Below are 15,131 nucleotides of genomic sequence, written 5' to 3'. Positions count from 1 at the left end.
GAGGAGTTTTTCCTCTCCCCAAAACACTTTCACAGCACATATTTTTACATCATGCAGCATCTCTGCTCTCTCCATTCGTCCGTTTCTTGCTCTCTGGAGGCTTAAAGGTTCGTGCATGGTGAAGTAGCTAGAGATTTCCCAAAATAGAAGAGCAAAATGTGAAAAAATTGAGGTAAATGCAGAAACAGCGCACATTTAGAGGAGCTCAAGACGACTCAGATAGGATGCAATAGAAAATTCCCTTTTTATGGTCTTTACTCCATTTTCTGCTCTCTCATTTCTGCACCTCAGTCTTTCATCGAGTACCTCCTTTTACTCTTCTCCTGTAAAAAAGTGTGAAACAGGTTTGGTTCCAAAGGGCTAATTTAGTGTCTGCTGCCCTGGGAGAGCAAGACAAGAGAGATTCTCTAACATCTACCTGTATGAGGCTCATTGCAAATTCAGGAGCCAACTTTGAAGTGTGAATGTTTCTGAAGTGCAAGAAAAATGTTAGATTCATTCAGGAAAAAAAATGTTCAGACAAGTAGCAGGTTGGTTAGTTGATCCTTACAAATTAAAGCCAGATGATGTTGCAGCAGATTTGAGCAGTTGTGTGCCCACACAAACACGGATGCCTGCACAGTGCTGCACCGTCATTCTGCAACAGTACAATGTGTAAGATGAGATTTTATTGATCTTGAGAGGGAAAATTCTACTGATGCAGCAGCACAATGAACACAGCACAGAGGCAGCCAAAGATAGGGGAAAAAGGAAGAGATAAAATCTGAATTAAAAGTTTTATATAACCACCAAGAGTAGTACAGATAGAAAAATGAGGAAAGCAACAGGATTTTTTTAATGATTTTTCAGATGTGCTGGAAAAACTGAAATGGATAACCCAAGATTTGCAGTAGTATTGAAACAGTGATGAGTTGTAGTAAGTTTATCTGTAATCTGATAGCTTGTTGGACAGAGATAAATGTGGAAAACTAAGAAACTGCTATGAAATTAAATAACTCATTTATCATGAATGCATAATATGTTGGCTGAAATTTGGGAACTTTGATAAATTAAGTTTACATTTTTAAACAATGGCCAAATGAATTGTAGTGCCTTGTAAATTATTCATAACATTACAAAGTCAATATAATATATTGACTTTGTAACATTGATATCGGAAGGGGGCTGAATACAAATACAGACCACACTTTGCACATTTATAATGTAAATTAATGAAAATATTTATCTTTTAATCCTTCATCAGTTAAAAGTTGCTTTGTGTTTTTCTGTCACATCAAATGCTGCAAAACATCATAAAGTTAGTTGTTGTAATGAAGAAAAGATGAGATGAAGCAGAGGGAGAACAAAATGAGGTAAGAATGAAAGAAGGATCCAAAGGGTGAGTTGAAATGAATTGGACAGGTTGTGATCTATAGGGTCAGACTGATGAGTGAGTGAAGGGATCAGTTACATCCAACTTTCTGTGCATGCCCATCATAAAGCTTCAACACTGCACTCTCGGGCTGCAAATGAGGTTTGAGAGCAATATATGAAGGAGGGAGATGGAGATACAGAGGTGCAAAATGAAACAAAAAAAAGTATACAGGAGTGGGAAAGAGTTAAGGGAGAAAAATGACTGTACAAGATAATCAAGTGATGAGGCAGATGGGGAGGAGAGAGATGGGGCGAGGAAGTAGATAAATGAAAGGGAAGGTGAGAAAGGACCACGTCTCTGAGACAGGCAGGGTGTAGAAGGGAATATAACAAAAATCGCATGTGGTACATGAAGTCATGCGAGTGCATCACAACTAAACGCAAGAGCAAGAGGCAAGGAGACACGGAGGTCAGCAGCCGAGTCAGCAAGCGACACAGAGGCAAGACAATAAGAGGAGGGTGATGGAGGAGGAGGAGCGAAAATATGGTGAGGAAGAGCTGTGACTGATAACATTGTCGTACTCGGGTTGCCTCAAGGGCAGACAAGAGCGAGGAAAAAAAAAAGGGGGGAAATGAGACAAAGAAAAGGAAAAGTGGAAGCCAGAGGAGCCAGAGGCAGAAACAGTTCTAAGATGGAAGGTGAGTAAGGATGAAGAGACAGGTGAAAAGAACTGCAGGTGGATGGAGGGAAGGGAAGGAAACGATCCATGGCTATACACTAATGGAGTCGGAGAAGTATAGAGGTTAAAACTGTGAGCGGGCATGCCTGGGGCAGATGGATGTGAGGGTTTTCACAAGGAGAGGTAGAAATCAGAGACAGTATAGCAAAATCTACAGCAGGAGGGTTTTTACATTAGTGATGAGGGGGTAGAGATGGGGGGTGGGGGGAATAAACGGTCAAACGAAGGAGAGGAGACACTGACCACACAAGAAAGCAAAATACACCTTACTGTCATCTGACTCATTTCGATCCAAATTGCTTTACAGGAGTATATACTGCCCAGCCTTTGAACTTTTCTGTGGAAACGGTGGACGGGGTGGTTGGGGTTCGTCCTGTAACCGGTGGGTTGCTTCTAAGGAACAGAATCCCCACATCATGATGCTGCCACCACCAAGCGTTACTATGGAAATAGTGTGTTCAAGATCCTGTATGGTGTATTCTTTCCAATGTGTTGTTTAATTTTAGACCACAGCACCTCGCCCACATGTTTACTATGTCCCTTGCTGGTGGCAAACTTTAAGTGGGACTTTGGATCTTTGTGATCACTGTTTCCCATTAATACTTTCTAACAAACCTCAGGCCTTCACAGACATGCTGTATTTAAACTGAGAATAAATTACAGCCAGATGGACTCTTTCCAAATTAGATTTCTGAAAAGTCCTTAGATTTTATTTAGAGGTATCAGAGTCTGGGGGGTCTAATACATATGTACTTCACAGTTTTTCGGTTATTTATTAAGAAATGTCAAAAACAATTAATTTACTGTAATATTTATGTGCTTCTTTAAAATAATCTTTCACAAAATCTCAACAAAATCCAGTGAAGTTTGTAGTTTTAATGTGACAAAATGTGAAAAACATTCAAGGGACATGGATACTTTTGAAATTATATATATTAGTATGCATCCCTCTGCAGGGGCTCAGGAGGCTTCGACTTCCAACATCAACCTCCGAGGATGAGATTTCAGTGCAGACATTCATAATTTCTCCTGCTCGAGGCATTTCCTTCCCCTCTTTTTTTTTTCTTTCAAGGCTAATGTCACCAGGCATGGGGAAATAATTATATATGTTAAGATAGAGTGCATATCAGCTGTTTTTACAATCACAATCAAGCTAGAATTCATTTTTGCCTTCCTCAATAACTAATGTCCCAGTGGTGAGAAGTTCTGCTGAAATGTTCCGTTTCACGGGGAAACATCCCATTAACAGAACTATTCATAATAGCTCAAATTTATAGAATCTATTCCCATCATAATGTTGCAGCACTGCTTACTTTATTCCCTCACTCTGCTTTAAGTGAGAACATTTAAGAGCCTGAGATAAAATGTATAATCGTTTCCGGCAGAGAGTGTCTTATCACTTTCTCCACCTTATCTCATTATAAGAAGACTCCAAAAATGGGACGGTGTTGAACGGTTTTATACAGAGCTCACATTTCGAGAACAGAACAAAGCATGCGAGGCCTGTGGAGAAGGCTGGAGACTTTCATACCAACACCGCCTTGATATCCAAGATGGATTGTAAACTCTCATAGCTTCACACAGAACGAGAAATGCTAAGGAAACTATCAAGCAGCAATTTGAGTCAGCCTGTAACAGTCAGGATGATGCATGGCCCATCCCAGTCGTTACTCAATGTCTCAAAGCTTGCATGTATTATACTGTACATCAATATATAATCACCAAGGTCTATGTTCCGTGCAGCACAACCCCAGAGACACGTCGTCCTTCTCCAGAGACATCTCTTTGTCTGTCTCAAAAATGTCATCTAGACTTTCACCAGCACTAAGACCGTTACTGTCAACCCTTGTCAAACTCGCTGTATCTAGGTTACAGTTGCTATAACAACTGTCGTGCATGTCGATGAGTTGCAGTGAGTCACTTATGTACCTTATTACCAAGCCACAAAACGTGTGTTTACGGGCAGATTTACAACAGGGTTTGTTGTGTGGGATTTACAGCGTTGACCTGACTCGGCTGTTGGGCCAACTTTTTAAGAGAAGGTACTTCTTTTAATCCCTTTTTGAAAAGTTGGATGACCATTTTGAATCTTCTGGGATGTTCACTCATTCACTTACTAAGGAGATCTACTAACACTTGTTTGTGTATTTTTGAATAGTTATTGAGTGCTGCAGTATTTCATAGTAATGCGTTAAATTATGTGCTGTATAAATTAACAGAAGAATTAGACACTGAAAGACAGCAAATGTTTGTTTTTGGATAAAAAGGTAATTTCGATATCTGGTCTTCAAAACCTATTTGTGGAAACAGAAGAACCTTTTTACTGTATAGTATTTATTAATATACATGGACTACATGGTGGCAATATCACTATATCAATTTTCCTTCATTATATTAAAATTACATTATCTATAGAAGCTAAAGTTGCTTTGCACGTTATGTCATGGAGCAAACATAATTTAAAGAAAAAATATTAATTCTGCTTACCTAAATGTTTTTTGACATGATAATTTTTCCAACTGAAGATTGGTTTTAGCTGTTATTTGCCAATGTAAAGAAGCCCTTTAAGGTCTCAAGGAAAACAAGCAGCCAAACTGTTGAGATGTTTAGGAAATTGTGCTTTAGCATTTTCAGCAAGCCAGGAAATTACAATATTTAGCTATAGATGTTAGCGTTAGCGTGCTAAAGTTAGCATTAGCAGCTAAAGTTATGATGAGGACTCATGAAGTTCAAAGTCTGATTTAGTTCCCAGTCGGAAATGCAACAACGACGCCCTTTGAATTTGGGATTTCTACTGGAAAAGTCAGGATTGCAGAATAGCGGTGAGCTCATTATCTTCCATGGCTGCCAGGGGCATAAAATGTTTGAAAGCTGCAGGTATAAATGTTTTAGCACTTTGATTGTTACATCACTTTAAACCAGAGGCACAAATGGTACCATATAGCTATAATCTGTGAATATGTCCTAATATGCAAGTTACTATAGATACTTTGTCACAATAGTGTGTTAATTTTTTAGTATCCGTGCTAAAGCTGGCATTAGCATGCTCTTAAGGCTCAGGCTGCAGAGCTATACGACTTATTTTGTGAGATGTAGAGTGAAACCTTTGTACGCACCATTTACTGTAGCATATACTTTTTTTCAACCAAACTATTCTTGGAAAAAAATGCCATTAAAATGGTAAAACATCAGGACCCAGTGGAAAATATAGTCACTGGTAAGTAAGGTGGACACATGTAGTTTGAAAATAGAGCAGGCATTCAAGTGCATAGTTTATAGCAATCGTTCCAGTACCATTTGAAAATATGGATTATTTCTGCGACTGCATGAAGAACTAAGTGGACATAACTGCAGAGTGGCACTTACAATAGCATGAACATGTGCAAAACAAGCCTTCCTTCCAGCTCTGTTGAGACAGTCAGTGGAAGAAAGCAGTCCAGACAGAGACACTTTAAACTCAATAGAAAACTTGCTGAATGTATTAACTGGGAACATATGTCAACACAATTGTATAATTTTCTTTGAAGGTAATTATGTGGCGATCTAAATTAACTATGCTTGTACGTACGTATATTTTAGACGGACAAACAATTAACAATAAATAATGAATAAATCTTATTTCTACTCTTCTCCCTCTGTTTCTGTAGGTCTGTGGAAAGCCAGGCGATCTACCATGCTTGTCCCCCCACCCCTCCATCCCTGCAGACAAAGACACCTGCCCCGCACACACCTCCACCCTAAACAGAGAGCAGAGGGATCGAACCTTCCTTCTCTATTCCCTTTATCCATCATCTCTCTTTCATTTCTACCCCCTATCTTCATCTCATCATTGTCCTCCTCATCCCACCTCCTCCACTGTGCCTGCCCAAGGACTTCTACCAAGAGAACCCTTCCGGACTCAGTCACTTTCCCGTTTTTTCACTGGCTGACGCTGGTTACATGCTGCCTGCTGCCCTCTCTGATTGGAGCAGGGGAGACGTGGGGTGTAGTTTCAGCCTGCCCGTTTCACTGTGTGTGTCGAAACTTATCGGAGTCGCTCAGCACGCTCTGCGCCGATAAGGGCCTGCTCTTCGTACCGCCGCATGTCGACCGCCGAACTGTGGAGTTGCGACTTGCTGACAACTTTATAACAGAGGTGGGTGGGAATGACTTCGTCAACATGACCGGACTGGTTGATCTTACTCTGTCAAGGAACACCATCCACCTAATTCGACCTATGGCCTTTGCTGACCTGGAGAGTTTGCGCTCATTGCACCTGGATGGTAAGCCACAACCATTTTTCTAGTCAAGTTAAGATTTTATTTTAGTACATTTGTACAGGAAAACTATGCAAAACTATTCTGATGCTGTGTTGTTTAGGTAACCGCTTGACAACACTTGGACCCAAGGACCTTGCAGGTTTGACAAACCTGCAACACTTGATAGTCAACAACAACCAGCTAGTAAAAGTCTCCGTCGAGGCTTTTGATGACTTCTTGCTCACTCTAGAGGACCTTGACATGTCCTACAATAATCTTAGGAGGTAAGTCAATCACAAAATATTCCCTGATGTCAGATTGGTCAGCAGCTGACGCAGCAAAGCTCGGCACCGCCAACCCTTTCAAATTGGTTCTGTTCAGAAATATAACACTTCTACTAATACCAGATACAGCTGAATCTATTGATCTGTTTCGTTTGTGTTCTTGAGCATAGCATGCCCAATGTGTGTCAGAGATGAAGATAGTCGACCTTCCACATACAACACCATCTTTAATTCAGTTCCAGATAAAGTGACCTTCCAGATTTAGTCAAAACGTCTTATACCAGACTCTTTAAAATATCAATGTTTTATGACCTCATAGCATTATGCTCAAAAGTAAAGTAAACACATGTCAATGTGTCTAAGTTTTGATATATGAATTATCCTGTTGTACCCGTTTAACATTTCAGAAAAGCTTTTCAAAAAATCCGTTATAGCTAATAACTTTGAATAAAGATTTTATGTGTTAAACTCTTAATTTAACCTATATTTGTATTAAATGGAATGGATAAAGTTAAGTTAGCTGCAGCTACGAGATGGGTTTATCTACAATGACTGGCAAAAACAAACATTTGTATTATTGGCTATATCTTTCATGTTTCCTCAAGTAAGTTTCTGACTGGTTCATCAGAACTTTCGGATTGACTCCTTCCCTGAAAGCTCAGCCTCCAGGTGAGGTGCTGGGGTTCTCAGATTCAAACAAATACAACCAGAACCAACAAGACATTTTGCCTGACTAATTCAATGTGTTCTAAATCTTGTTCTGAGAAGCAAAGTTACTTGCTTCTTTACATGTGATGTAATTCCCTCATTGGAAAAGAGAATTCACCCTTTATTAAAGATGTCTGATATTGTTTAAAGGGATGATAATGGGACTTAATTATATACATTACAGGTCCTTCTCAAAATATTAGCATATTGTGATAAAGTTAATTATTTTCCATAATGTCATGATGAAAATTTAACATTCATATATTTTAGATTCATTGCACACTAACTGAAATATTTCAGGTCTTTTATTGTCTTAATATGGATGATTTTGGCATACAGCTCATGAAAACCCAAAATTCCTATCTCACAAAATTAGCATATCATTAAAAGGGGCTCTCAACGAGCTATGAACCTAATCATCTGAATCAACGAGTTAACTCTAAACACCTGCAAAAGATTCCTGAGGCCTTTAAAACTCCCAGCCTGGTTCATCACTCAAAACCCCAACCATGGGTAAGACTGCCGACCTGACTGCTGTCCAGAAGGCCACTATTGACACCCTCAAGCAAGAGGGTAATACACAGAAAGAAATTTCTGAACGAATAGGCTGTTCCCAGAGTGCTGTATCAAGGCACCTCAGTGGGAAGTCTGTGGGAAGGAAAAAGTGTGGCAGAAAACGCTGCACAACGAGAAGAGGTGACCGGACCCTGAGGAAGATTGTGGAGAAGGGCCGATTCTAGACCTTGGGGAACCTGCGGAAGCAGTGGACTGAGTCTGGAGTAGAAACATCCAGAGCCACCGTGCACAGGCGTGTGCAGGAAATGGGCTACAGGTGCCGCATTCCCCAGGTCAAGCCACTTTTGAACCAGAAACAGCGGCAGAAGCGCCTGACCTGGGCTACAGAGAAGCAGCACTGGACTGTTGCTCAGTGGTCCAAAGTACTTTTTCGGATGAAAGCAAATTCTGCATGTCATTTGGAAATCAAGGTGCCAGAGTCTGGAGGAAGACTGGGGAGAAGGAAATGCCAAAATGCCAGAAGTCCAGTGTCAAGTACCCACAGTCAGTGATGGTCTGGGGTGCCGTGTCAGCTGCTGGTGTTGGTCCACTGTGTTTTATCAAGGGCAGGGTCAATGCAGCTAGCTATCAGGAGATTTTGGAGCACTTCATGCTTCCATCTGCTGAAAAGCTTTATGGAGATGAAGATTTCATTTTTCAGCACGACCTGGCACCTGCTCACAGTGCCAAAACCACTGGTAAATGGTTTACTGACCATGGTATCACTGTGCTCAATTGGCCTGCCAACTCTCCTGACCTGAACCCCATAGAGAATCTGTGGGATATTGTGAAGAGAACGTTGAGAGACTCAAGACCCAACACTCTGGATGAGCTAAAGGCCGCTATCGAATCATCCTGGGCCTCCATAAGACCTCAGCAGTGCCACAGGCTGATTGCCTCCATGCCACGCCGCATTGAAGCAGTCATTTCTGCAAAAGGATTCCTGACCAAGTATTGAGTGCATAACTGTACATGATTATTTGAAGGTTGACGTTTTTTGTATTAAAAACACTTTTCTTTTATTGGTCGGATGAAATATGCTAATTTTGTGAGATAGGAATTTTGGGTTTTCATGAGCTGTATGCCAAAATCATCCGTATTAAGACAATAAATACCTGAAATATTTCAGTTACTGTGCAATGAATCTAAAATATATGAATGTTAAATTTTCATCATTACATTATGGAAAATAATGAACTTTATCACAATATGCTAATATTCTGAGAAGGAGCTGTAGTATATTGTAAGTTAGCCTGTCAATATTACGCAGACAGACTCACTGTAATGCTCGCAATCTCCGTTTCCCTTAACTGAGTGTCAACATGGCTCAAAATCAACAAAGAAACAAAAAGGCTCAATACTCCAGAATCCAAAGACACAATAGCGACGTCTGATTGAATGAAGACAAAAAAGAAAGGCATGTTAAAACTGCTGAGGCTAGACATGACTGAAAGCTCACAAAGCTAAATCAATTTTGATGAGGTTATAATTTTCTTTTACTTCGATTAGGTTAGTGTTTCAATGAGGCCATTCGGAAGTTCACTCCTCTGAATGACTATACATTACCATGGATATTGTATATGGTTCATACTTGAGTGCACAATGTAATACTTTGCTAACGTCATTATAGAACAACGGAGGGTTTTTACAGCTTCACTATTCTTTAAGGCTAAATAGTGTGGCTGAATATTCACAGTCCTCTCTTTCCAAAGCAGCGTACAATAGAGAAGATTTCAGCAGCAGTCAGCTGTCTGTCATTAAAATGTTTCAATCGTCTCCCAAAGTGAGCACTATGGCCCTTCGAAGGCCTCTACCAGACTTTGAAAGTGCAGAATTGCAATAATGCACAGAAAAGCAGCTGCTACTGCTGGACATGAGGAGTCTATTCTGAGCGTTAAGGAATCTGTGTTACATTTTCCCATTATTGTTAAAAATACTCAGCTCTGGAAACGGGTTATGTTGTGAAAGAAACTCCTCACATCGGAAATATCAAGATGGAAGTTCCACCTTATAAATATGACATGCAAAAGTTATTTTCCTAGTCTTGATAGTTTCATTTAAATGTGATCTGGTCTTATAAAAAAAGTCCATAAACAATTTACAGGTTCAGCCTATACAATGATTTTTTGCAATGGTTGCTATGAGATGCAAATAACCCTTCAGATGATTTGCACCGCGTTCCCGCCCTGCCACCAAATGACTTACAATCATTTCAGTGATCTTGTTCAGGTGAAAGGGTTAATGAGGAGAGGGCAGCTGATATCACTCTGTCCGTCTGACTCAATAAAAAGAGCAAAATAATTACTGTAAAAGAAAGTGGTGCTTGAAACCATACCTTTGTCAACCACAGTTACCTGGAAAGAAACAAGTTTGCATTTGCATTAAAGGCCTTGACTAGCAGTAATATTGTTGCAAGTGATATAACAGTTTATTAAATAATCAAGAACTCAAAAGAGAGAGGTGCAGATGCTACAAAGAAAGCAAGGCAGGGGGTTTTAGAGGCTGGTCTGGAGTCAAAAATCTCAGACATTCTGCAGGAAGTACAATGACTGGACTGCAGAAGTCATTTTCGTCTTTAGCTGCAATTCAACAAGTTTGGGACATCTGAAAATTTTTTTTTAAGCATCTAGAGACCTGCCATGGGTTATTTAAGCTACTGCTGCTTCTAAAAGGCAACTGAAAGCTGCATCTCTTCATAAAAGGTCTATGATAGAGATGAAAAATACTAACACTAAAGCAGAAAGGTTTGGTCTTAAAGTTTCCTTGTTCATTACCAAAAGCAGTGCATTCTTTCCGCTACATTATCCCTGACGTTAACCATTGTTTGACATCAAATGAAGGTAGAACTGCAACAGCCTTTTTTCAATGATGCATGGCGGGAATAAAACCTGTCGAACAAAAACTGTCACAGAAAAAACCCTAAAGAGACAGTGAACGGAAAAAGAAAAAGCGGCACCAACGGAGCAACAGCTACCTCTACAAAGATGCACTTCATATTTTACTGTCAAATTTCTCACTTTTTAGTCATGGGGTGAAAACATTGAACAGAGTGCTAAATGACTATTAATGTTGTGCTGAGCAAACTGAACATCTGTCATCAAAATTTAGCAGTCATGTCTACTTCTCAGTAAGAAAACAAACTGAACATCAGCTGATTTAATCACATTCGTTTTATACAGTCAGCAGCTTACATTGGATGAATCCACCCACAAAGAACAGCAGACCATCAAGCATGATCAGTCATGTCTTCACAGCTGCCTTTAGATTCAGACATTTTCTCATCTTTCCCCTCTAAGACGAGCACACAACCCTTCATGGCAGAGTTTGCTTACTGAAAGAATCTCTCAGGAATCACTTAAAACATAATCTTATTCCTACAGGGTACCATGGGAGTCTATTCAGAACATGGCCAGTCTCCACACTCTGAACCTGGACCATAACCTAATAGACCATATAGCGGAAGGAGTCTTTGGAGAGCTTTATAAGCTGGCACGGCTGGATATGACCTCCAACCGGCTCAGAACTCTGCCACCTGATCCGCTCTTTGCAAGGTACATCCTAACATTTCTCCTTCTGATTCTGTAAGGAAAAAGCTTAGGTGGAAAAAAAAAGTACTGAGCTACTAATGAGGTTTCTGAACGTGTGTCGCTGTGGTGTATGCATTATATACTGTCTTCTCCTTTTTGACATAATTCAAAGCAAAAGGCAGAGGAGATTTAATATTTTACCTTAAAACATCACACACCATGCCTGCCTGCTTTAAAAGCTTAGGGTCTTCCTCCTCAAACTGAGCTGGATGGGCTTTTACAAACATTTGAGTATGTAGTCATGGAAAATAACAGCACTTCATTTGCTGCTTTAGGTTTAATCTATACACTGCCTAATGCTATTTCTAACATTAATTCAATATTTTTGCTCAGAACGTCATCTGCAGCAGTGAATTGTGGGTAATATACTTCGGCAAAGTCCGCTTAGATGCGCGCTTAGCTGAAGTGTGGATTGAGAGCACAAATGGGGCAGGGCTAAGGACCACTCTGGAGAATTGGGACACATTATGCACTCTAACCCATCAACTGAAACGCTCAATTCAGGGACACAAGGGTGTAAGTGCAAGTATTGGGACAGGGCCTTGTTCTTTAATTACTTACATTCTGTTCAACTATGTATTTGCAAGCATGTGAAGTCTAGAATAGATTGAGTTCAATCGTTAAAACATTCATTTAAGCTAAATTTTTTCCTTGTTACCAGATCACAGACGGGAGCGATTAGTCCAACACCCTACAATGCTGTCATAAGCCTGAACTTTGGTGGGAACCCACTCCACTGCAACTGTGAGCTGCTGTGGTTAAGGAGGCTCATCAGAGGAGACGACATGGAGACATGTGCCACTCCTGCACACCTGGCTGGAAGGTAAGAGTCAATCACACCAATGGACCATGCTCATTTTAAAACAAAGTACCATTTCTGAATTAGGCTAGGTTGGATCTAATCCTACAATACTATCCCACAAGTATTTTTGTGGAACATGCATGGTACTTACCTGGTAGTTTCCAAGAACTTTCATAAGGCATGTTCACATAGACAGAAGTATTAAGGTTAAAGGACCGAACAGAATATAAATTTGTCATCTAAACACGGCACTCGAAATATTCTGATCAGATTTGGTTGGATCAGAATGAATTGGTATCAATCCGAACTGTGGGCATGTAAACACTTGTTAAAAAACGTGTCATGTAATTTTGACCAGACTGCGCATGTGTGCCCTATTTTAACGTGAATCATATCCACCTTAAGAGGCAAGACGCATAATCACAGAAAAACAACTGGTCTGTTGCCACATTAAGCCTTTAGCTTGATTATGGAAAGCAATAAGGTCTCAACCGCTCTCAGAACCTGCCACAGTTCCATTATGGACACTCAGAACCAACATACTTCAGCATTTGTTATTGTCATTTTTTACAGCACAGGCAGAAGTACATCTTCTCCAGTTCATTTGGGGAAAACCCGTCAACTCTGCGCATGTCAAAGTGCTTCTATTCTGAAATGTGGTGGATGTAAACACGTTACTTTAATGGATTTTAGAAAGTTTTTTCTCTGAACTTACCAGGTACTTTCCTGGGACTTTCACTGAAATAAAAACGTGAGTTCTGGACATTTGCCGGTAAGCTCCAGGAAAGTGCCAGCAAGTCCCAGGAAAACAAACGATAGCCTAAATGTCCGTCTACACCTATTAGGAAATGTATTACCTCTTCAGTTAAAATCAGGCAGTAACGACACAGAAAATGAGCATCTGTTACTGTCATCTGTCATTAATTAGTGTTTGCTCATTTGTAGCATCTCAATTTGTTCACCCAGCTGTCTGATCTTTAACTCTACTTATATTAACAAAGGGCCCTTCATTATTAAACTAAAATATACTCCATGAATCTGCTAAACCTTTCTCTTATATAACAACCATTCTCTTTCTCCCATCAATCTTCATGTGCCTCCATGTTCTGCAGGTATTTCTGGTCAATCCCTGAGGAGGAGTTTACTTGTGAACCACCTCTCATCACCCGTCACACCCACAAGTTGTGGGTGCTGGAGGGACAGCGTGCCCAACTAAAGTGCCGTGCCATTGGAGACCCTGAGCCAATAGTCCACTGGGTTTCTCCAGACGATCGTATTGTTGCTAACTCGTCCCGGACCGGCTCCTTCAGCAACGGGACCCTGGATATCCTGGTGACGGTCGCCCGGGATGATGGGGCATACACATGTATTGCGATAAATGCGGCAGGTGAAGCGACCGCTACAGTGGATTTGAAAATAATCCCCCTTCCTCACAGAGGCGGAGTCGGCGGAAACACCGGGGTTAATGCCGTCAACGGCAAAAACAACAGGAATGTGACCAATGGGATTTTACGGACGGATCCAGGTTCATCAGATATCAGCACGGGGAAAAATGGAGGGATTAACAATGGCGCAGGACGGGGAGCAGAGGCCGAGGATGGGAGTATAGGTGATGTGGAGGCCAACGAAGGGGAAAGCGGAAAGTCATCCGAGGGAGAAAGGGCTGATGGAGGAAGCATGGAGAATGACGAGGGAACTGAGGAGGAGGGCAAGATGGTTGGAGTACAGGGAGTGACCTCCACTTCGGCTCAGGTGCGATGGGATTTGGGACGTCTGTCAGAAGCTTACATTGTGTGGATGTATCAGATACAATACAACTGCACTGCCGACGAGACCCTCATCTACAGGTCAGTCACTCTTCATATTATTCAATAACAATCAGAGCTTTTCTTCTGGCTTCAATTTTGATATTTTCTGTTCAAGTCATTTCTCATTGACAACCTATCCCATAAAAAGACCAACCTGTTTACCTTCAAACATCCTTAAATGTTTATCGATTACAGTATGACACTTGACTGAAACTGTTCATTTTCTGCACTGACAAGATAGTTTAAGAGATGGATGAATGTGAGTTCAGATGAAGACATGGAGGCGCAAAGGTAGTAAATAATTTATACCCACCACTGTGTGACACTAAAACCCTACAGGTGAATAGTCACAGGTTATAAATGATTATAAATGAGCAAAGAAAGGGATTTACATGTGGATAAATCATTTTAAAAGAGTTTAAGGTAGGAGAGCTCTCTATAAAGTATGCCCTACAACATGAAGGCAACCAGAATAGAGTATTGATATCCCAAATTTCCCATTTTGTCACATTATAACCACAAACCTTTTTGTATTTTATTTGGTTTTTATAAGATAGACAAATACGATGTGGCATGTAATTGTGGATTGGTAGGTGGTTTTCATAATTCTTCTGATGGAACCAATATTTAACTGGGCCTACATGCAAAACACTCGGGTAGCAGGTAACTAAACCTGGAAATCCCACTGAAACACCCCCATCCATAGCAAAACATGGTGGTAAAGGTGGTCCAACCATCAAGTTGTCGTGACAGTTATCTTCAGCAGCAACAGTGAAGCTGTTCAAGATGCTTCTTCTTACATGACAGTCCTTGATAAAACCTGTTAGAAGCAGCAAAAAACCTAAGGTTGATGGAGGTTCACCATCCATCCAGCCAGAACTACATTAGAATGGTATAGATTGGTGGTGCTCAAGTCCAGTCCTGGAGATCTTTTATCCTGCAACTTTTAGATGTATTTCTTCTCCACACACTTAAATCAAATGAATGGCTCGTAATCAGGTCTCTGCAGAGCTGAATGAGATGGTGAAGGAAATCAGCCGTTTGATTCAGGTGTTT

At 40.6% G+C, this 15,131-nt stretch overlaps 2 protein-coding genes across 5 annotated transcripts in view; one reads left to right on the top strand and one right to left on the bottom strand.

The window, feature by feature from the left end:
- The window catches only part of pcxb (pyruvate carboxylase b), a 424,891-nt gene that overhangs the window by 136,890 nt on the left and 272,870 nt on the right, over positions 1–15,131 (bottom strand). The window lies entirely within an intron of this gene.
- LOC124880939 (leucine-rich repeat and fibronectin type-III domain-containing protein 4) overlaps positions 1–15,131 on the top strand; it is a 49,278-nt gene that overhangs the window by 16,877 nt on the left and 17,270 nt on the right. For all 4 annotated transcript variants that reach the window (XM_047386391.1, XM_047386390.1, XM_047386389.1 and 1 more), the window contains 5 exons: positions 5,741–6,355; positions 6,453–6,615; positions 11,259–11,429; positions 12,127–12,288; positions 13,380–14,114. In XM_047386391.1, the coding sequence (XP_047242347.1) occupies positions 5,767–6,355; positions 6,453–6,615; positions 11,259–11,429; positions 12,127–12,288; positions 13,380–14,114 (1,820 nt within the window). In that variant the 5' untranslated portion in view covers positions 5,741–5,766. The remainder of the gene's footprint in view (positions 1–5,740; positions 6,356–6,452; positions 6,616–11,258; positions 11,430–12,126; positions 12,289–13,379; positions 14,115–15,131) is intronic.

Source organism: Girardinichthys multiradiatus, chromosome 14, assembly GCF_021462225.1.
Source record: "Girardinichthys multiradiatus isolate DD_20200921_A chromosome 14, DD_fGirMul_XY1, whole genome shotgun sequence".
Classification (NCBI taxonomy): Eukaryota; Metazoa; Chordata; class Actinopteri; order Cyprinodontiformes; family Goodeidae; genus Girardinichthys; species Girardinichthys multiradiatus.
The sequence above is the reverse complement of the archived record's forward strand: the minus strand, read 5'-3'. Positions and strand labels throughout refer to the sequence as shown.